The 23,850-nt window shown below is 48.1% G+C and overlaps 1 protein-coding gene across 2 annotated transcripts in view; it reads right to left on the minus strand.

The window, feature by feature from the left end:
* WASHC1 (WASH complex subunit 1) overlaps nt 1–23,850 on the minus strand; it is a 66,040-nt gene that overhangs the window by 37,578 nt on the left and 4,612 nt on the right. For both annotated transcript variants that reach the window (XM_014609087.3, XM_019489371.2), the window contains exon 2: nt 1,934–2,087. In XM_014609087.3, coding sequence (XP_014464573.1) covers nt 1,934–2,087 — 154 coding nt within the window. The remainder of the gene's footprint in view (nt 1–1,933; nt 2,088–23,850) is intronic.

A 23,850-nucleotide genomic window follows, 5' to 3' on the forward strand; every position in this document is an offset into this window, starting at 1 on the left:
CAGCAACTGAACGGTTATTTGAAGTAATCCTTGCACTCAGGACTTCTGCTATACAACCATGTGGTAAAATGCTTAGCGTAGGCTAATGACTGCAGAATAGTTTCTTCCCTGTGCAAGTCAGGTTGGATCAGAGGGACAGAGTAAGTCTACCCAGAGGTCTTTCCTGCCCAAGTGCAGGGGGGCTGGACCCGATGACCTGTAAGGTCCCTTCCAGACCCTAAAAACTATGAAACAACCCTTCCAGGATTATACTGCTGCCCACACAAGATGGCCTCCACAGGAAGAGATACCAACTAGAGCAGGGGCGGGCAATTATTTTGGGCAGAGAGCCGCTTACTGAGTTTTGGCAAGCCATGGAGGGCCACATGACAGGCAGCCCAGGGCAGATAAATATTAATTTACTAAATTTTTTAAGGACCTTGAGGGCCAGATAGAATGGCCTGGCAGGCTGCATCTGGCCCCCGGGTCGCATTTTGCCCACCCCTGAACTAGAGACACTCTAACAGCATGAAGGCCATATGAGTCTCTAGGAAACACCAAAATCATATTTCTGTAGGGGACAAAACAGCTTTACAGACCTAGAAAGATGTCAGTAAATGAGAGAACTTTATTTCTTATATTGTATTTAATAGTTGATTTGAAAGGACTATGCAGGTCTACATCATAGATTCATAGATGTTTGGGTCAGAAAGGACCAAAGTAGATCATCAAGTCTGACCTCCTGCCCTGCGCAAAAAGAGCACTGGGGTTAGATGACCCCAGCTAGGTGCATGGAGCTAGGTGCTCCTCTTAAAGACCCTGAAGGTAGGGGAGAGCACCACCTCCCTTGGAAGCCCATTACAGATTCTGGCAACCCTTACCATAAAATGCATACTTAGCCTACTTGTGAGCTACAACCCCTCCTGAAAACCACCGTAAGACCTGTTTAACAACAATTCAATTCACCTCAGACCAAAGTCTGTTTGACTGACAACTCTAGTGAACTCCCTCTTAGTAATTCCTGCAGACAAGTGCTACATGGACAGAACTTGCTCAGAAACGACTGTAGAGAAGAATTGTAACAAGCATCTCTGCTGGTCAATACATGAAAAATAAGGAACTTGATGCCACTTTAAGCAAAGTGATACACACTTTCCCCATCTCAGAGCCCTGAAACACCAAAAGCAGGTTGCTGATGAAAGCTGACACACTAAATATGTGTGTGTGCCATCACTTGTGGGCAGCAACAAGTCACACTTAGACCCACGATACAGACAGGCAATCTATTCAAAGAGAAATAATGCCAAGCATTAAAGCAAGCCTTCAGGGAAAAACAAGTAAATAAGACTTTGGCAAGAAATGCCACGAGTTGTATTCAACCTGAGTTGAATGCTAAACAGGAGCTTTCTTCCAACAGATTGTGATATAGTAAATATGCAGGAGCTCACATGCAGACTCATCTCTCACAATGTACACACACTGGGAGGTGTGAAACACTAGAAACCTAGGGAGGAATCAGACTGTAACCAGCAGAGATCAAAACCAAGAGACATTTTCTACTCCACTGCTCACAATACAAAAAAATCAGCCAGACTCTTCAAGGTGTTTTAAGTAGTAAGCTCTCCCATTTAAAAGTGAGGAAGAAAAAGCAGAGAATGGCTCTGGCAAAAATAGCACTGTAATATGTGGCAGACTGCTGCAGAGTTAAAAAAATTACTACCAAATAAGTCTGTGCTAAAAGCAGCCCCCTCAGGGGCAGCTACGTGATTATACTTCAACTTGACAGAACATGAATTCAGTAAACTTTTACTGGAATGCATCTGGTCTCTCCTCACCCCTTTCCTTGGCTTCCCTGGCTTTAAGGCCTGGCGTGTAACTGCCTCTTTGCAACATTCACTTATTTCCTGCTTGGCACTCACCATCTGCCCCGACTCCCAGTGGGAGAGCATCATACCTGTTGAAGATATCCCCAGACACTTTCTGAAGGTATTGAAGTGCATCCGCAACTTGCAGAATAGCCTCTTCCCTGCGCAAGTCAGGTTGGATCAGAGGGACAGAGTAAGTCTGCCCTTCCAGGAAGTGCTTCTGGGTCACTGTAGCCATCGTGCCTATGGAAGAGAGTGTGAAAAGGTCACTGGAGCATATGCAACTTCTTTTCATTACAGCATTTACTTAAGAACACAAACTACATCTATACTTACCTGGACTGGCAGCAGGCAGCACCCGGCCCCCAGAATATGTACACAACCATGCACTTCTGGCAGCTCCACTTGGCAACTGTGCCAGCAGAGTGGGAAGGCAACTGCTGGCTAATGGCTCTGGATTACCTACACATCAGAAGCCAACTGCACCTGGTAGAAGTGGAGTAACTCTGCTGGCAGATCAGAGGCTCCTAATGCTGCAGAGGGGCTCTGAGGGTGAATGCATTCAGTGTTTTGCCCATAGAACGGGACTTCTGTGGGCAAGACTGGAGTGTAGACTAGGCTCCTAGCTGACTTGGGTAGCCACTCGAGAGAAAACCAAGAAGTTGGTCAGGGAGTCCGACCCGGAATTCTGAAATAGCCTCATGCAATCTGCAGTGCAGCCCTTTCCCTGTCACCCTGGTATTAAGTTAGCATCTGGACTCCACCAAGCACAAGGGAGGAAAACAAGTGAAATGACCTATGAAGAAGGAGGCTTCTGATTTGCCTGGATGTTCTTTGAGGCAAGGACTACATCTCTGCTCTGTATTTTGTAGACAGCTGAACAAATCAGTATTCACATGTTGGAATCATGCTGACACCACTCTTAAATATTCAGGTATTAAATCATTTTGTCACTACCATCAGGTTTTTCCACATAATGGCAGAAGAACTTCCTGGATACCTCTCTAGATCAACATACCTAGTGGGATCACTGATACTACTAGATCAGCAGTGCATAGCCAATCAATTCAGAGAACGAAATGGAAGATGCTCTAATTTACATTTCTATCACAAGAACCCGTCTACTCTCCCTTTCCCAGCATCTTAGCAGTAATGAAATTGCCGCATGCCCTCACAAGCACATACCCTCCTTTTAGGTATGGAAACCACATACCCTCCTTTACGGAGGAAACCCACAAGGGACTGTTCAAACTCTGACTAATCCAGTTCCTCCTCTGTATCTACATGCAAAGAACTCTGCTTGTTGTATATTCCTTTCTTCTACAAGACTTGGACATTTCACTGCAACTCCTCTGCGAAGCGAAGTCCCAAAACCCAAATATGCATGGCGCCAATATCATCACAGAACCACCATCTTCTCTCAAAGTCAGCCTATGCCAGGGATGGGCAAAATATGGTCCACAGGCCGGATCTGTCCTGCCAACTGATTGGATCTGGCCAACAGGCTTGTGTCCACCAATTAGTTTTATCCAGCTCGCAGCTGCCTCTGTGCCATTTTGCATGGAACTGAGCCCCGCCTGCTCCCGTCTAGGGCAACCTGCACTGCCTTCCTGCCTTTGCCTGCCAATGGGTCTGGCCAGTGTACAGAGCTTCTCAGCAGGGCAGCTCCTGATGTGACTATAAGTATTGCTCGGCTTCTCCTGCCACCTGGGCAGCAGGTAGTTCTGTGGGGACCCATGCTAGGCATCACACACCCAGGCAGGTGGTGGGGATGGGGGGGAAGCTGCAGCTGGGTGCTTGCTGCCCCAGCACATGGGGCTCCAGCTCCAAGCTGCTTTCCACCTACTCTGCTTGCCCAGCACAATGAGCAGCCACCTGCAGGCGGCCAAGTGCATGGAAGGCAGCCTGGAGCATAAGCCCCACACGCTGGGGCAGGAGCCACCCAGCTGCAGCTTCCCCACCGCTTAGCTGGGCACGTGTTGCCTGGTGTGCACCCCCATGGCTGCCACTGTTCCCTGTGCTACTTGCTGCCCAGAGCGGTGCAGCAGGAGCAGGAGGGATAGGAGGAGCCACTGGAGGCAAGGGGAGCCCAACAGTACCTGGGTGGATGCAGCTGAAAGGAGCCCTGTCAAGAAGATGTGCACGCTGGCTGAGGCTGGAGCGGGTGAAGCTCAATCCCACATGGAGCTCCACAGAAGCAGATGCAGGCCAGATTGGGGGGGGGGAGGGGGGGGGAAGGGGGGCCAACTACACCTGCATTGCCCGGGCAAGCTCTGCTGTATGCGTCCCCAGCCTTCCTCCCTTTCCCCTTGGCTGGGTCCTGGGACCTAGTGTGTGGGCAGCCCCGCCCCCACACACAATAAATAAGAGCAAAACTTTGAGTTAGTATGCAATTGCCTCTACTATATACAGTACTCAAACACACATAAATCAGAACAAAAAATATTTTTTCAAAAAAAAAAAAAAAAAAAAAAGGTTATAGTACTGTAGGTGTTTGATTTTTAGTATAGGATTTGTTTTTCCATCTATAATTTGTTAAAAGGGTATCTTCTGAAAGGTTTTATGTGCACGGCCCTTGATAGCTCACCAAGGACCTTCCATGGTGTGCCACCAAAAAAACTGCCTCCCCTGGTCTAAGCCTAGGACAGGGTCAGATATTGAAGCGTCCCTAATAAACACCAGCCAACTGTACCTACCGTCCTCCTTGCTTGCTCCCACAAAGCCCTGCTAGGTGACCTTCCCTGCACTTACATGATAGCGTACGGACCCCAGACAAGACATAATAGAGATGTTAACTTATCAAAATGCAAAGAAAAGGACTAATCTTCAATCACAGTTTAGCTTATTAGAAATGGATGAAGCAGACTTCAGTCTTCAGATACAGATGATTTCACAGTCTTTGCAAAACCACCGCAACTTCTTGCAACCCTAATCTTTGCTGCTAGGATTTCTTCCAATCCATTCCTCAGCTCAAGGAGAATGCATAAGATAGTGCACTGCAAGTACTATACAGAGCGTCTAAGGTGGGGTCATTTACATGGCAAAGATAGGGAGAGACCATCATGATAGGGAGAAAAACAATTTATAAAGAGACTTAAACTACACTGCTCTCACTTTCCAGCTTCACAGTAGACCAGCTACTCTAGAGAACCGCCCCCTACGACCACTTACTGTGCAGTTCTCACCACTTTCCACATCATTTGCCCTCTCATATCCAAAATTACCCATGATACATGGTAAGAAAGCACAAAGCTGGGAAGTTACTTCCATTTTCATTTAAACAAATCTGACTATGGGTAAAAGCATCACTTAAGGAAACAGGGAACCAAGATACCTTGCCTGTATCACAGATGGGAAACTTGAGATCACAAATCAAGTTCAGCTGTCAATTTTGCAGACCCAATTCTTCTGTAGACAATCAACAATCGATTCTCGTCCGCTTCACACATCGCTGGCAGAACTATTAGCCAAGCTCTGAATCCAAAATCTTTAGTGATGATGTTTCCACATTCATTAAGCTCTTGACCACACTTATTCTGCAGACTGAATATTGTCATTTTGACTTATAATTCCACAGCAGATGTGTTGTGTTTATCTGAGAAAGAATAATTCTAACAGGACAGTTTTCAATCTCTATTGACTGTAACCAAGTCTGAACCCTTACACTTTCAAGATCAGCCAACAAATTGGAACAAACAGTAAAATGACAGGTCTGTATGTAAGGGGACTTTGGCACGTATCCATCTGAGAGACAAGAGGCACACACAGACAGTAGAGGACCACTGGGAATTTAGACAACCTAAAACATCTAATTTGTTCAGTCATCTGTAGGACATAATCGATTGTCCCAGTCCAGTTCCCTATTGACAAATGTTGACGCAAAAAGCTAGTCCTTTTATCACCAAGTAGTTTTGTTGGCGTTCAGAAGCCACAGACACTGAGATCCAGCTCCCACCCCACTTTGCAAGGGAGGCATAAGAGCAAGACAATGTGGAAGAAGCTTATGTTGCCATTTCCTGTGCTGCCCAGGGTTCGAATTATGCGGGAGCTCGGGGGGGCTGAGCACCCCCATAAGAGATGAGAGCCTTCTGGCTGCCACTGCCACAGACCCCCCACAAGAGTCAGAATATAATTCAAACCCTGGTGCTGTCCCTGTTTTGCTGCTAAACAACTTCAATTTTGTGGATTCCCAGCACCAGACATGCTTCTCTCCTTAAAAATAAAAGCAGGGACTCAGAGAAGGGGGTAGACAGAAATAGTCACATCTGACTTTATGCAAATCAATGTATTAAGAGATGTACAAAGATAAAAAGGAAGAATACAAAAGGAATCCTGAAATGGCTGGATATGGAAAATTAACTCTAAAAGATCTTTTTACTACTTGCTGTGACAAAACCACCAGAGAAAGGGGCACATTGTGCAAATCATACAAGTACCTTGGCCCTGGAAAGGGAACAGGTTTACTCCTCATAGCTACTTGGGTTCTACAGAAACATGGGGACATTTTAAGCCTAGCACTCTTACCTGGAACAATTTCAACTTAGTTTGCTTGCAAGACGAGCATACAAGATAAAGCCAGATCAGAAGTGGGCAAAATATGGCCCGTGGGGCAGATCCAGCCCTCCAGGCTATTCTATCTGGCCTGTGGGGTCCCTCCAAAAGATAATTTTTACCAACCTGCAGCTGCCCCTCTGAAAGCTGGTGGGAGGTATGGGCTTTCAGAGGCTGCGCACCATCAGAACAGGCTGGTTTTGTGCCTCCACTTCCTTGGGGCTCCCAACACTCCAGCTGGGAGCCCCACATGGAGGCACAGACCCGGCCCGCTCCAATGGTGTGCAACTGCCCGTGGCTCCCGGTACTCTAGCCAGGAGCCGGGGGGAGCCACATGCAACTGGGCTGGGCGGGCTCTGCGCCGCCACATGCACCGTCCGGGTGCTGTGCACCATTGGGCCAGGTTGGCTCTATGCCAGCACGCAGGGCTCCTGGCACTGCAGGCAGGAGCTGTGCATCTTTGGGCCAGACCAGGCTGGCTCTGTGCCAGCAAGTGGACCTCCCAGAATTGCAGCTGGGAATGCATGCTGCCAGACTGGGCTGGCTCCACACCTCCAAGCGTGGATCCCCGCTGGAATGCTGGAAGACCCACAAGGAGGCACAGAGCTGGCCTAGCCCGTAGTGCTGGGAGCCCCACATGCTGGCATGGAGCCAGCCCAGTCTGGCTTGAAGGAGCACGCCAGTGAGCCAGACTGACTCTATGCTGCCATGAGCAGCTCCTGGGATTCAGCTGGAGCCATGCGCCACCAGGGGGCTCTGCTTGCTGTAGGCCAGGAGTACCCAGGAGGACTTGCTGCTTGCTGCTGCCAGTGGCAGGGGCTGCGCACCATGGGGGACAAAGAGGAGGCATGTGGCAGGGGGCCCACACTCTCTCCACAAACCCCACATCCACCCCACACACCGTACCCCCACAAACCCCACATGCACCCCACACACCCCACACCCACAAAACCCAAACCCCCCAGAAATCCCACACCTCACACACAATATACAAGCGTAAGACTACTTTGTGCTATTATGCAATCACCTCTATATACAGGTAATCCCCATTTAACACTGTTTCACTTAGCACTATTTTGCTATGACACTCATTTGAAATTGATACCCAATTTCACTTAGCGCTCAGCGAGTTTCGTTATAACGCTCACAGTCACCATCTCGGGTCATTAAAAACAATTGCAGTCACCATCTTGGGTGGTCAAATACTTTCAGTTTTCTTAACATTCGTTTCACTTAATGCTTGGTTTTTCAGGAACCAATTAAGAGCGCTAAGCAGGGGTTGCCTGTATACTATGCAAACACACAAAAATCAGAACAAAAATATATATATTATAGTAGATGTTTGATTTTTAGTATATGATTTGTTTCCGGTTCCGAGATGCCAAACCACCTTCCCAAAATGAATACTTTGGGGGTAGGGGGCTCAAGGGGAGGGACTTCTCGTGGCAAAGGTAAGGGGTTAGGGTAGGACTTGTGGTCCCAGGATGGTGATCAGGGGGTGAGGCACCTGTCAAGGAGCGGGGCTACCATTGTGGCCCTTGGCAGCTCTCCAAGAGAGAAGCGGCCCTCCAACCAAAATAATTGGCCACCCCTGCCATAAAATATTCAGATGCAACTGTGGGCACATCTACATGAGATGTTTATTGCAGAGTTGACTAATTGGCTCCACAGTAAACGTCTTGGCATCTACACATGCAGGGCTAATAGGCTGGAGTAAACTAATAAACTCAGCAGCAGGGTAGTACTTGTAAATGTGTGGGCCGGGAGCGGTCCGAGGCCCTTGGGGGGGTTTTTTGCGCAGCGGGCTGACAGCCCGGACACGCTGGGTCGGGGAAGGCAGGCGGCACACTAGAATTAGGCATGGACGCTTAGTGGTTGATTAAAGATTATTTTACTTACACCGAAGATGGTTGCGGTGCAGGCAGGAAAACTTCCTTGAGTTGCAGTTACAGACAGAAAAGAAGAGAGCCGGACTAGAGTTCCTTCCCGTGAACCTTCTAGCCCAATCCGGTTGAAAGCTCTAAACCGCGAGCCCGTCGTGTCAACCAAAGAAAGTAACTCAAAGCAAAGAGCTCTGAATACACTCACACAAAGTTTGCTAGGCTCCGTGGAACTTGCGCGCAGGGAAGGGTACGTCGAGGGATCGTTCGGCGATGGGGAGAGGCTAGAGGCTGATCAGACCCCTATAGCCAGCTCTAAGGTACACGCGCTGGGTCCGATAGGCTTCGCAGCGCACCTAGAGTTCTCCTCAAGATGTTTACGGAGTCCCCCCTTGCAGGGTTCTCCTCCGGAGATCTCCAACTTGGGCGGAAACCGCTCAAGCCTCTTATACGGCTAGCAAGCCAATCGCTAGCCGCCACGTGGGAATAATTTAGAACTGGCCAATAGTGGGACACAAATTTGTATACGAATGGCAGGAACTCCTTGCACCGTGCATTTCTCTTTTGCAACCTAGAAATGCACCCTGCAAAGAAAGCTACAAGTGGCGGGAAATAATTTAGCAGTGCCGAAGCACACACAAACAAAAAATCACACCCTTGGGTTGTGACATCCCCCCTTGCTGAAGACATAGCTAAATTATGCTGTACGCTCGTCACTCAGATTATTAAGAGCTCTTACCACGGGTTGTTGAACTAAACGAATAAACAAAAAATCCGCTAACATAAAAAGTTCATCCTCTAGGGATTGAATCAAATAATAACCAGCACAAATACATATACACATGATCAGATTCATAACGAAGAACCGCATGATCAGGGCTTCAGTGGACGTCATGGTGAAGTCGCGTGTCAGGCCCCCACTTCTTTCGATGATGTTATCCTTCTTGGGGCTTCTCTTCACCACGTACTCTGAATTCCGGATCTGTAAACAAAACTCTCAAAAAATAAGTTAACGTATAACAAAATATTTACAAAATTTCCATGGAATTATACTATTAATTATAAAACATATAATACAGGTGTTTGCTACTTTAAAACTACCCTCTCTTGCACACTCAACTAGATGAAATCGTCGAGGAGCCGTCGTCTAATTCTTCTAGGTAATGGAAACCTAACTCATAGGCCAGTTGCCATTGGCCTGCGTCCCCTAAAATCCAAAGTTGCCACTTATTGAGTCCAGAACGCTGTAGGAGAAATCCAAACATGTATCGCTCCTCTGGTGTTCTCTGTGGCAATGATGGAAGGTCGGATTCATGATGTCTTGCGCCTTGAATCTCGGTTGGGTGTCGACGTTCCCGATCACTAGACAATCTTGGCTCCATCAGGATACGCAGTCGGGACAACTGACGAAGGAGATTATTCACAGGCTGGTTAACCATTGGGTTAAGCAGAATCCAGAGGAAAGCGATGTTCTTTTGCCCATAAACCTCAAGACAACTATCTATGCTGTGAACGGTCACTGGAACAGTTCCAGGATCTTGTAGATGACGGTGAGGCCATGGTCTTATTCACTGGAGTGATGTCAGTCCCAGCGCACATGCTTTGGGGTTCCAGGCACAGTACAAGACTCCGATGATTGCTAGCATGAGATGTTCTGCACCAGTATGTTCTGGCTGTCCGTCATGCCATACGTGGGCTTTCTGACTGATCAGTCCTGCAACAAGCGCCGGCAGTGGAATAGGCCAGTGAACGTTAACCGCTACCATGTCGATGTCAGTGACATGTCCTCTACTCCACGAAGCTTGTCTTACCAAGAAGCTTGCTTCTTCCTGGTTTAGCAGGACGGATCCAAGTTCTACGACCAAACGTCCCAACCATACAGCTAGAGTTTCTTCAGGTTGGATTCTTGATTCTCTGCACAAATCCTGTAGTTCAGTTCTGGTGCAAGCATAGTAGGCAGTAGCAATTCGGTTAGTTGTTGTTACAGGTTGAACTACTGCTGCAGGAGTCATTGTTGCTGTTATTGCTTCAGGCAGGAGGGGTGGATGCACTCCTCCGCTTGATTCTCCCCTATGTCGGCAAGAAGGCGTGGTCGCCGAAAGCGACGCTGAGTCAGTGGGCGGGGTCGCCGGAAACGACGCTGCGTCGGTGGGCGGAGTCGCTGACCGAACTCTCGCGGGTTCCTCCGAAGCTCCACCCTTCTCTTCCAGTTCTTCCACGCGGTCTCCCTCTTGCTCGGCGCCATCTTGTCGTGGCATTTCAGGATTCTTTTTCACAGCCGCTTCTTTGACCGCTCGAACGGCCATATGCAGCTGGGCTTTCAAACTTAAATTCTTCTGCATTAAATTGGTTACAGTGTGAAAAGTTGCAGTTAACACTCCCCCCTTGTCGTATTGTGGGGCCAGCCTCTCATCCGTGGCGCGTTCCTCCGACTCCAGATCTTCGCGGAGCTCGGATGGAAGCTCGCGACCCCTTAATCTAGACGCCAGCATAAACGGGGTGAACCGGTTGATCGGCACCGGTTCTTCACTCTCCCGATCACATCTTAGGTAACAGGCACACTCCTGGGTGAGGGTCGGGTTTACTTCGCCCGCTGGGTTGACTCTGGCGAGGGACACAGTGTCAAGGGGCCTGAACAGGACCTGCTCATCACCCATTATACACCCGAATGCCGCGGGGTGCAGATACACTTCCCTCTCCCTCGGGGCTCTGTCTTCAGAAGCTCCCTCTTCTCCCTTCAGCAAAAGGCATCCGCTGATAAACGTCTCACCCGTTCCGACCACCTGGTGGTAAGGGATATGCGCCTCCAGTTCCATAAAGTTTTCTGCTTGGCGTTTTCCAGTGCGCCAAGGGCAGTTCTTAACTAATTCTAGCTCCAGCGTGCCTTCCCCTGATCCCATCCTCGTCGCCATGTGCGGGCCGGGAACGGTCCGAGGTTCTCGGGGGCGCGCGGCGGGCTGTGGCCAGCAGCCCTGGCACGCGGGTTGGGGAATGCAGGCTGGCGGGCTAGAATTAGGCACGGACGCTTGGTGGTTGATTAAAGATTATTTTACTTACACTGAAGATGGTTGCGGTGCAGGCAGGAAAACTTGCTTGAGTTGCAGTTACAGACAGAAAAGAAGAGAGGCGGACTAGAGTTCCTTCCCGTGAACCTTCTAGCCCAATCCGGTTGAAAGCTCTAAACCGCGAGCCCGTTGTGTCAACCAAAGAAAGTAACTCGAAGCAAAGAGCTCTGAATACACTCACACGAAGTTTGCTAGGCTCCGTGGAACTTGCGCGCGGGGAAGGGTAGGTCGAGGGATCGTTTGGCGACAGGGAGAGGCTAGAGGCTGATAAGACCCCTATAGCCAGCTCTAAGGTACACGTGCTGGGTCTGATAGGCTTCGCAGCACACCTAGAGTTCTCCTCAAGGTGTTTACGGAGTCCCCCCTTGCAGGGTTCTCCTCCAGAGATCTCCAACTTGGGCAGAAACCGCTCAAGCCTCTTATACGGCTAGCAAGCCAATCGCTAGCCGCCACGTGGGAATAATTTAGAACTGGCCAATAGTGGGACACAAATTTGTATACGAATGGCGGGAACTCCTTGCACCGTGCATTTCTCTTTTGCAACCTAGAAATGCACCCTGCAAAGAAAGCTACGAGTGGCGGGAAATAATTTAGCAGTGCCGAAGCACACACAAACAAAAAAAATCACACCCTTGGGTTGTGACAGTAAATAAAAGCATTAACCTGCCGTGGAGTTTTTTACTGGATTTTTAACTGAGTTTTTTTTACTCTGAAGCACTGCACGTGAAAACGTTGACATGGCTGGCTGGGGCACAAGGGTTCTTCAGTAAGGGGGCTGCCTACTGGCTAGCCCCACAATGGAGCACCCTCATGCCTTAGCCAGCTCCTCCGCAGCAAGGTGAGCTGGACTGGAACAGGCCTAGACTGGCAGGCTGACCTTCTGGGGTCCCTGCCAGCTGGGGCTGCTCTGACCTGGCTCAATATGCTGCAGTCCTGGGTGCACATTCAAACAGCAGCAATGATTGACTCATTTAAAAAAAAGTGTGGCTCAATCTGCTCTAGGTTAGGCACTGCTGGAAGGACAGCAGCAGTGTTGCTTCTCGTGGTCAAAGGACCTCAAGCAGCTCAGGATTAGCAGAGCCCCAAACCCTACCCAGCTCCTGCTTAATTATCAATTCTGCACTGATTTTTGGTAAGCAAGCCTAAGAAGTGTCCCAGTGTTAATTAAGGAACCCAAGTGCTTCATGAAGGTGGGAGAGGACTTTCCTGGATTTACTACCTGTTGGGGTGAGGTATTCTTCAACAAAGTTCTGGCCAAAATTTCTTAATTCACAAATATTCAGATCAGTATTTTGCCAAGAATCCTTTGTGCCTCTGCCCTTCAGCACAGCTGGCACAAACTACCAGGTCAATGCCACTGGCACTTGAGCTGGTCTCCTTTCTTAGTTGCAGCCTCTGTGTTGGCAGAAAAAGTCAGAACAGTAACCATGAAGAATGGATTAGTTTCCTCATTGGGAGGGAGAAAGGCTGCCCTATGGGCATATGCTGGCACAGGGAACGTTGAGCAAACCACGAATAATAGCCATTTGGAACCAGCAGTAGGTCCTGCTGCCCACTTCCAGCAATTAGGGGCATCTGTAAATCCCAGCTGGCTACACCCAGCCGGTTTCCAGCTTCACAACATGGCCAGAGGCTTAGCAACAGAAGCTGCTGTCCTTGCTAAGCAGTTTACCACCCACCAATTCCTTGAGCTCGGTGGGACAAGCACACCCCAAGAACGTTTTTCTCAAGGTTAAGCCCATGAGAGCTTGTTACAGAGCAGATGGAGTCTGTTATTTTCTAGGTGAAAGGAACAACACTCCTAAATCCTTTCAAACACGTCCCTGAGTAGAGGACCAATTATCTAGATAATTATCCGTTAAAAGATGTGATTTTAATACTACTACAAGTAAATGAGTTGATCCTCTGTTTTAAAAAGAACATATAGGATAGCAAATAATGGGAAAGTAATTTGACTCTTCTCACCACAGGCAGAGGCTTCACAATGTTTGCTACATGCATTTACGGAATGCATACTTAGCTGTGAAAATTAGGGAAAATAAAATACGCAGGTTACACTGGATGCTCCCTTAACACACCCCAGGGGACAACATTCACGGGGTTTAGACATTTGGAAGTTGGCGCGTATGCTTTAAAACAGTGGAAATTGCTTCTGAAATTAGTTTGCTGGTATACTGCTGTTACATCCAAGCGAAGTGGCAGGGATCCAAGGGAATGCACTAAAAATGGTATGAATCCTTACTAGATAGATGCACCCAAGAAAGAATGCATCTCCATCAATAGACCTTTCACCTGTGTGATTTCACAATCTATTCAATCCCAGGTCCTTTTCAATATTGCCTGCAAGCATTAGGTGAACTGGTAATACAGATGCATGTGCCAGTAATAAAGAGTTAACTCACCACATCACTACTGCCAGAATGCCCCAGTGTTTGCACAAGTTTGGTACACAGATGGAGACTGGCTGGTTGAAATGAAAACTAAGCAAGACAAAGGTCATACCAGTGAGTGCAGAAAAGCATCTAGAATTCACTGCCACAGTGTAGTCTCTTTTAATTGGAGGTACGCATCTAAAATTGGTCAATATGAGCCATAGCTTAGGAGTACCCTTGGACATCTCATGGATGCCAAGCCTTCAAGGAACCTTGCTTATGGATGCTACCTTCAGTTAACTGGGAAACTCCCTCCTATTCTGAAATGCAATAACCCAGAGTCAGTTATTAACATCTTCATCTCTCATTTGGATTACCACAATGCAATATACTGGGACACAAAGCCACTATAACTTAAAAGTCCAAATGGTACAGATCTCTGCAGTGTGTTGCCTGAACACAGGCTACTGAACAAAGGCTACTGAAAGTACATCAGATCTTTCCACCAAGCTCTTCACTGGCTTCCCATGGAATTCTGAATCAACTTCAGGGATTTGGTCCTCATCTTCTAACAGCCAGATGGTCTGGGCCCAGGCCATCTGAAGACTGCCAACAGCCTCAGGAAGAAGACCACCATCAACAATTCTTCTTCTTCAGCAGGATGGAACTTGGACTTGATGAGGGGGCTGGACTTGATGATCTAACGAGGTCCCTTCCATCCCTACTGTCTATAACTCTACAAGGTGAAAGCTCACCCATGCCATAGAAGGCTTTCCCAGGGAACTGGTTCAAGACTGCATCATGAACTCTTCCAGGAACTAAGGACTATCACAAGTCTCTCCACATGCAAAGTGCATTTCCCTGATCTCCCTTTCTCCAAACACTAATGACTAAGCAAACCTAAATCCCCATCAAAACAAGACACTGCTGTACACGCTCTTCCCACTGTGTAAGTGGATGAGACCAAACCTGACAGATGTGCAGTCACAATGTACTTCCAAAAGACACGAATACTCTGGTAATTCACACACTATAACCTAAAACAGAAGAGAACTGAACCCCTTTTTTACTGTGCAGCAGATTACCATCCTTCCGTGTGTTGGCATTTGTCAGATGGGCTGAAATTTGGTCCTCCAGCTGAGCAGAAGGCAGACAATTAAACCAAGTGGGAGCGCTGGATGTTTTTATGCTGATCCCCAGAAGCAAGAGGAGAGGTCTGTCATGTTTTTTGTGCTAAACCAACCTTCTCTCAGTTTGTGTAACATTTTATTTTGATTGGAGAAAAGAAGAAGCATTTTGATAAGTTAGAAGATGAAAAGTCTATTTATATTTTTTAATTAACCATGTTCTACAGTGTTATTAAGCAGCAATCAAAGATGCAGATGGTACTGATTTGATTGGCAAGAAGTGCACCATGCTGAATATTAAGGATCTCTGCCCCTATAAATAGGTCTAATCACCATCTGAAGCCTGGAAGGAAATGATGGGGAAAAAAAAGCATTAATAAGGCTGTAATTAGGCCCTGCAGCAGCCTGCACTCTGCCATGACTCTCACATTCCCACAGACCTCTTGAATTTTAGCTCTGGAGCCCACTACCTAAGAGATACAGATCTCTGATTTAGGTCTCAAGACCCCCACTTGCCAACTTCAGAGACCAGAGTCCAAGCATGGGCTTCTTCTACCTTTGGAAGGACTATGGCCACCCATGTTCTGAGAGGAGACATAGCCCTTGCGAAGAAGGATTTTGTTCCCTGGCTCCTTGTCCAAAGAGCAGCACTGGAGAAGTGTGCTGTCAGACTGCAACTCCAGCTGTGCCTGCCTTGCCCACTCTCCATGAGCTAATTAAACTTGGCAGCTCAAACTCCCTGGCCACACAGGCAGGCAAAGAAAGCAGACAGCTGGAAAGCTTTAGAGGATAGTACTACCTCTCCAACTCAGAGCAACCTATACCAAGGCTGAGCTACAAAAAGCCACATCCCCACCTTGCTGCAGCGTCAGGGCTCCTCCCTGCACATCCCAGTAGCAATGCTACCATCCCCAGCCCTGTGCTTATGAAGTAAGCAATTTCAACAGTGCTAGACCCTGGCACCAATAAGCACAGTTGTCTTCCTGCATCCTGTCAAAAAAGCAAGTCACCCTTTCTGCAGGAGCACACAGCCAAATAGCCACCGCATATTGGTAAAATCCAAGCAGCAGAGTAGCCCATCTCTTTGTAAAAAGGGAGTCAGCCCCCGACTCCCACCTCTCCCCCTCCACACACACAGCATGCTACAGCCCAAGGCCTCAGGAGAGGTGGGCTACTGAAAAGCTTACCTTATTATGCAGCAGGACTCATGGACTTTGTGTGCATCCCACATAGTGAATTCTCCCTTGCCACAACCATGCCTGTGGTTCAGAAGGGTGGGAAGGTTGTGGCTAGCTTTTATGGGGCAGGTTGCTTGGTTGTTTTAGGTCAGGCATGCTCAACCTCCAGCCCATGGTGCTGTGTCATCCCTGGCCCACAAGGCTTCCCATGGGTCTGGAAATTTGGTGATGGGAGAGTGGTGCCACTGCTACCCTGCTGCCAAATCTCTGGACCCAGGAGAAGTCCTGGGCCCTGTGTGCTGGTTCTGATGCGTGATCCCTGCATGCAGATCCAGGTGGGGGCACTATTGGGACCTAGAGCCCAGTCCCTGTGTGGGGGACCAGGTGCCAGCTACCCTGGACCCAATCCTTGCATCTGGGGTCAAAAGGGGGTGGTCCTGCGCCCTAGGGACCCACTTCTGGCATGTGGGGGATGGAAGGGAATGGTACCAGGCCCCCAGGGCCCAGTTCCAGCACGCAGGGCAGGGAACAGGCCGTACCGGGTCTCAGGGCCTGACCCAGCCTGCAGATAGGCCCGCCCCTCACCTGGCCTGCAGGGCCAAAAGGTTGAGCACCACTGTTTTAGGCTATTAAAGCAGTACAAATGGGAGGGAGGGACTAGTTTAGCAGAAAGCCCTACCTAATCCATATCTAAGCAACAGACTGCTCCCCTAGTCCTTGCTCAACATTCCCCAGGGAATGGGGTTCTGCTGCTTCCACAATTACATCCACTTCCACAATACTTGCAATGTCAGATGAAAAGCAGAAAACCTTAAACTCCACAGTACTCTAGGTCACCACTGAATGCTACTGCTGCTGTACAACAGGTTTTATGGAAGGAACACTGCATGTACATGCTTCCTCCTCCAGGACACCTACACAATGGCTTCTACTCCTCTACACACAAATCCCATTATTTCTACAACCCTTTACCAGCAACCACTGCAGCTGGGTAAAGCAGGGAAAACATGAACTGGCAGGACTTTAAAATGCCAAGCCCTCTTAAATGAATCTATCTACATGCTGGAGATTGCTTCCAGTCCCATCCAACTGAGTCAGAGGGTTTAGATAAAATGGTCACAGTCTGAGTAAAGCTGAGCAAAAACAAGACCTTAACCACCAGGAATGTGATGCCAGAAAAAGAGAAACTCAGGAGAATATACATGCCCATGCACATTTGGGAGCAGCACACTGTCATATAAGCTGCCATCCAAAGTTGGTGGTGTTTCAGTTTGCTAAACTTATTAATTTCCAATACTGAAGTGGCGATATGGGGGTGGATAGTAAGAAATAGGTATCATGCCAACTGGATTCAGGTAGGTTGGCTGGCTTTAAAGCAAAAGCTAAAGTGTCTCCTGTCATTACCAACATGAAGGACTAGATTTGGGAAAGGCGTAAGGGAAGAGGATGTGCTCCTTATCAGAACTGCCCTTCTTCTGCCCTTCCTGCCCCTAGCAATGATACATGCAAAGCAGAACAACCAAGTTACCAATGGCAGGTCAGCCTTGTCCCACTTCTTTCTGAAAACACACTTACCTGTGCAGGACCCTTGTGGAACACTTGGGGGCTTTGAAGGAAACCCCTTGGCTGCTAGGCCATCGCAGCCCTACTGCAAGAGGGAGTCAGCACTTCTATTGATCACATCCTTTTGCAACCCAGGGCCCCAAAATCAATGCTTTTACTGCTGCAGCTTAGCTACTGACCAAAAGGGTCACATGACTCTATGACCCCATTCAACACAGCAACATTAGGATCATAGAGAAGTAGGGCCGGAAGGGACCTCATAAGGCCATCTACTTCAGCCCCTGCTCAAGGCAGGATCATCCCTGACTTAAGCCATCCATGCCAAGTGTCTGTCTAATCTGCTTTTGAAAGTTTCCAAGGATGGAGATGCCACAACTTCTCTAGGTTGCCTTTTCCAACAGCTGACTATCCTCATAGTCAGAAAGTTTTTCCTAAAAAAGCAAGCCAATGAAGGCAGTGAAATCTTGGGATAAGGGTTTGAGTCCCCTCTGGCTCAGCACGGCCTACAACCCAGGTCTTTTACTTCCTGGATGAAGACATCAATCACCAAGGTATTGCACAAACAGAAGACAGCACAAATTGGGAAGGTAGGTACACAAATAAGAGCACCCCAAGTCAGGGGTCTTGAACCCAGGAGCTTAAGACTGGAAATCCAGCAGGCTAGCCACTGGGCTACAGCAACTGACCCATTATTGAAGTATTAATAACGTATTATTATGTTTAATAAGTGTTTTAATATAATTATTAAAGAATAAATATGCATGAACTGGAAGATTTGCCGTACAGCCAGGAATGTTGTCTCTTTGGGTCAAGAAACAGGTCTCAGAATGGGCTAACATGCCTATGAACTTGGCAAAACTACTAATGGAGTCAAACTTTCCCCCCTGCAGCACCCCGGACCAACCCCACCTATGAAATGCCCTTACATTGTATTGGCTTTGCTGTCCCATCCCCCTCATGATTAGGGCTGAGGAGGATGCAAACTCTTGAGTTCCTGGTGTCCTACCTTTCTGCTCACACATGGCAGCTCTCTCTGGAGATGGGAGACTGTTTGTAATGCAATTTGGATCACAAAAATCCAATGAGATTAACTCTCCCGAAGATTTACTTTCAAATAAACAGCTGCACAGCAACAGAGATAAATACCAAGGGGCAGTTATGTGAAGTGCCATTACATTAAATTCTTAGGTAAATAAAACTCTATGGCAGAGGCTAAATGAATTTCAGAAATGTGTTTTAACCATAACTGCTCTGTCGTTGAAGACAGACTTCGATGCTACTTCCTTCCACCACAGCAGGTGAGGGGCTTCCATCCCAGATCCCAGTCCATCTAGCTGGCATCTAGAATGACACTTAGGCACCACCCTATCCCCACACCCTTCAGGAGTCCCTGAAAAATTTAACACATAACATGCCTTCATCTCAGTCTTAAGGTAAAGTCACTGGAAGTGGCAAGGAGGAGGAATACCTACCCACCTTTTGCATTAGCAGTTTTCTCAGAGTCCAGGGTTATAGCCTTTGCCTCTGTCCTTTCACCAGATTGTCCAGTGTGAGGCATCTCATCTGCGCCCATTTCCAGACAGGCCTAGGATACGTCTAAAGGCTCTACAATATCTGAGGCTTCCTGGAAGCCATCAGCCATGTTGAACCATCTCAGCTGGAGAGCCGAAATGCTCAAGAACAGACCCATAAGACCACCTTGGATTCAGCAAAGAAAAATACTACTCGATTTTAATATCATCACATATAGGCATTAATATATACTGTACTCACTTGATTCCAAGAAAAGGTTTTTTTCTCCCTCATTTAAACAGGGGGGAAAAAGTTTTTTCCATCTTGGAATCAATTACAGGGTGGTGTGCCCCCAACCCCCACCCTGCAGACGCAGCCTGCCCCCTCCATCACCTCTGTACCCCCTGCTTCTCCCCCTCACAGCCTTAGGCCCCTGACCTCCCCCCACTGCACCATATCTGCCCCCCTGCAGCCTCAGGGTCTCCCCTTCCCCCACTCTTTGCCCTCCCCCCCCACCACAAAGCCTTGGGCACTCCCCTTTCCCCATCTCCCCCCGACCCCAAAGCCTCTGTCCGCTATCTGCTTCTCCCCTTCATAACATCTTACCCTTGCTCTGAAGCAGGCAGGTCCCGTCCCTAATGTAGCCTGGAGCACAGAACACAGACCAGGCCCAGCCTTGCCATACTGGCATGGAGCCAGCACCTCTGCTACAGGGACAGGCTGGGGTCGTGCTCCATGCCCAGGCTGAAGCAGGGATGGCACCTGCTGGTGTGGAGCAAGGGTAAGCGTGGGGAGGCGCACAGGGAAGAGGGATGCAGAAGTGGCATGGTGGGGAGACAGGGGGGGAATGAAGGAAAAGGGGGGTAGAGCTCAAGACTGCAGGGGGCAATCACAGGAAGACTAAGTATGGAGGGATGACAAGTAGCAGGGGGGCAAGCTACCTGCCCCCTCCACCTCCACACCAACTTCCCTACTACTACTTGCCTTCCACTGCGCATCCTACAACCTGCCCTTTACTGCATTCTCCTCCTGCCCCCCCACTACTGCCCATGCATCACCTGCCCCATTACTGCCTCTCAATGCTTACAGTGGTGGGCGGCATTTAAGACAGTCCTCCAATAATTAGATTCTATAAATGGAAAATTATAACAAATGTATATATTTTCCATGTGTAGAATCTAATTATTGCAGGGCTGTCTTAAATTCAGGGCAATCCTGGTTTCAGGTAAATATGGTATTTTGGACATGGCAGCACCTCCCCAAAACAAAACAGCCAATGACTTTTTCCAACCCAATGGGAACTGACGTTTTGGTACAACAACCAGCTCGTCTCATGCAGGAATTTTGTAAGCTCCTACCCTCTTCATTTCCTGTCCCATTTCCCTCCCACCCAGATGCAGCCAGTATCCCATACTACTTGGTCCCTACAAAAATAGCCTAATATGCTACAGTTCCTGTTTTCCCCACCCTTGTGTTGCTAAGGCTCCAAAGAGGGCATTTAAGAGTTTGCTATCCAGTCTGGTCACATTAGACCCATTAAACCTGGAGTATCAAAGATATGGCCCCCAGGTGGAATCCAGCCTGTAGAGACTATCACCTACCACTAAATTTCTAGCTCCAGAGCTCCTCTGGGGACAAATATCAGTGGCAGGGGCAGGGGGCAAGCATCAACTGCATTAAATTCTTGTGCCGCTGCTGCTCACCCCATTGCCAGGTCTAAATCCAGTTTGCAAGGCTCCTTGTGGTCCAGATTCAGCTCATGTGGAGACCTGTGGATCTAGCCTGGTGAGTTTGACACCCCTGCATTAGGCCAATTCTGCCAACTTTGTATACTCAGCAGCAAAAGGCAAGCTTGTGCTTCTGAGAGAAGATACAGCAACAGCTGGGAAACCCTGAGACAGAAAGAAAACTAAGTTCTAGAAGAGGAAACTTATTCAGTACTGCCAAAGCTAGCAAGCAGCAACACCCCAACAGGGTGGCTTGTGTGGGAGGAACTGTTATTCCTTTAACCCAGCTTTGTGTCACCCTGGAAATCAATAACCTAAAAAAAAAGAGAGACTGCAGGATGGACTGTTTCTTGGCAGAAATTTTCTCATGAAAGGGTCAGAGAGGAGGCGATTAACAACAGAAAGTGCTTTCAAGTGATAAAAATGGTTCTCTTCAAACTCATCTACCATGGCCACAGGATACAGCGTTTCATTCCATCTGAACAGCTCCTCTCAGACGCACAGTCCTCCTCTTCTCCTGCTTGCTATCTTTAATCTTCTGAAAGCACCTGCCTTGCTCTTTCAGGCTTATCTCAGCACTATTTTTTCCCCAGACACCGTTCTTTACCTACAACTCAGGCAGAGCGTGCAGGGACTGCAGTTACCCAGCATTACCAGAGACTGCAGAGAAGTTCCCAAGGGATTATCTGCTTGCAGTTTTCCTGCCACTCAACTCTGGGATTCACGAAGTAAAAGCAGCATTTTTTTTCATCTGAAAGGATGAATATTAACTCAGCCAAGCAGATGTTTAAACTCTGAGTGACAGAAAGAGAGAAGACACCAAGGCTGGCAGTCTAAGCTACTTTTAGAGCTGCATACACAACAGGAATTGTCCTGCCAGACAGGACCCCACTTGAAGATGACGAAGGAGCACCCATGTTGTGAGATCAGGGTTCGGGAATTCTCACCTACTTGCAAGTGGCAGCTCTCTTCATGGAGCTCAAACTTTCACGATCAAGTCCATGCAGCTTAAGGTTGTGCTCAAATAGCTATGGGTGCTTAGATAGAAGTCCAAACCTGGTGCGAGGGTCCCTGCAACGCAGCACGCTCCTCCTGAGTCTGCAGATGGCACCCGTCAGTTTATCCCAGTTCATAATTTTGCCAAGCAGAGTGCACTTAGGTACACGCAGCTGTTTAGCAGCTGCTTTTTTGAGAACTTTATGAGCATCAATGAACCTGACAAGAACGTCAATCCACACTTTTGCTCCTTGGGAAAGCTCTGAGCAGCTGCTGAAGGGCTAGCACTGCAGTCTCTGAACCTCACTAGTAGTGCTCTCCCCTCCACCCACAATTCATATTTGCCTCTTGATAGCAAGTGCTTGGAGAGGTCCCCCCCCACCTTGCGTATGAGCAATGAGCTGGAAAAATCCTGGATGTGCAGGAGCCCTGGAACAGGGAACAATAGCAAGACCCACTTCAGGCCATGTTTCTAGGAGCTCAAGAACGGGAAAAATTCCCTGGTTGTTTTTTTTTCCTGAAGAGTGTGTCACCTTCTAAATCCTTCTGAATCCAGGGAAATGGAGATCAGCCTATAGGAAATATGCACGCCTGAGATATGTTTGTAGAGGGGTAGAGTATCTGTAGATATGTTACTACAACCAGAGCATGCATAACCTTGAACTGCCATGCAGGCTTGATGGGGCTGGAAGCACAGGCATTATTGGTAGAACAAGCCTCCTTGTTCATATAAACTGGACCCAGCTGGAGAAGAGGGAAAAAAAATAAAGTAGAGAGGAATTTAATTAAGGCTTCAAAATGTTGATTGAAATTCAAACTTGGGGGAGAGGGGGAAAGGAATTGTCCCAATTTGATCAATATTAACAAGCTCTAAGATTTAGTCTCTCACCTTCATTAAGAGGAAGATGCAAGAGATTTCAAGTGAATAAAGCACCGGAACGACTGCATCATCAGCATCACTTCACACAAATTCCCAACCCCAAAGCACTGGGAGAAAATTGGACGCTCGTTTCTGTAGCTGTATCACACAGAAGAGCTGTTGTTGTGGAAGATCCACTTTAAAGAAGAGAGCAGGTCTAGCAGCCTAGGGACTAGTATTCTTCTCCAACCACAAAGTCTCTCTGAGGTGCGCCTGTATCTCACCTTCTACCTGCACCAGATCCAGCTGCAGAGTGACCCCATGTACTAGTGTGTTCCAGTGTCCAAAGCCATGTCATCTGGCCTGCAGGGCTCCTCAGGGGTCTGGAAATTTGGCAGTGGAGGAGTGGTGGCAGCATTAATTGCCAAAGCTCTGGGCTCTGCCGTAGCAGTTAATGCTGCCATCACTCCCCCACTGCCAAATTTCTAGACCCATGGGAAGCCTCACAGGCTGGATGACATAGCTTCGCAGGCTGGATCCAGCCTGTGGGTCATAAGTTGTATACAACTGCCTTCCTCCCTCCCTCTCCACATCTTTAAAAATGACTCTGAAATAATGAAAGGACTATGGCAAGTGCAGAAAGAGCTGTGTTTGATGGCTGACCGGGGAGCTATACAAGTAAACAGAACCCACAATGCTGAAAAACAAGCCTCAATTATTTTCTTTGCACATACAAAAAGCTCAAATTGGTTACGCCTGGAAGGAGTAAGGCAGAGAGCAGATCACATCTGTACTCCTGCCAAAGGCTTTGGAGGGGCAGCAGAGCAGAACATAGTCAGTGTGACCAGGAAGATTGGTCGACAAGTGTGAAATAACACAGAAGAGCCAAAGGAATCAATGGGAATAAAACCAAAAACAAGTCAGTGCAAGCAATGGGGTTTGAAATGGGATCTATATTCCTCTGGGAACTGTCAGGCCCCAAGAGGAGGAGAAGAAAGAAGCAAGATAGGTCATTATCAGATATAGCAAAGATACAATCCAGAAAAAAAGCCTGAAGAAATGTCAATGACATAAAGGATCCTGTGACCAGCCCCACAGAGAGGTCTGCTGGGCAAGTGTCACTGGAAAGAAAATGCTGCAGCAAGAGAGGGGGCAAGAAGGCAGAGTAAGGATGAG

The sequence above is a fragment of the Alligator mississippiensis genome, chromosome 4 (genome assembly GCF_030867095.1).
Source record: "Alligator mississippiensis isolate rAllMis1 chromosome 4, rAllMis1, whole genome shotgun sequence".
Classification (NCBI taxonomy): domain Eukaryota; kingdom Metazoa; phylum Chordata; order Crocodylia; family Alligatoridae; genus Alligator; species Alligator mississippiensis.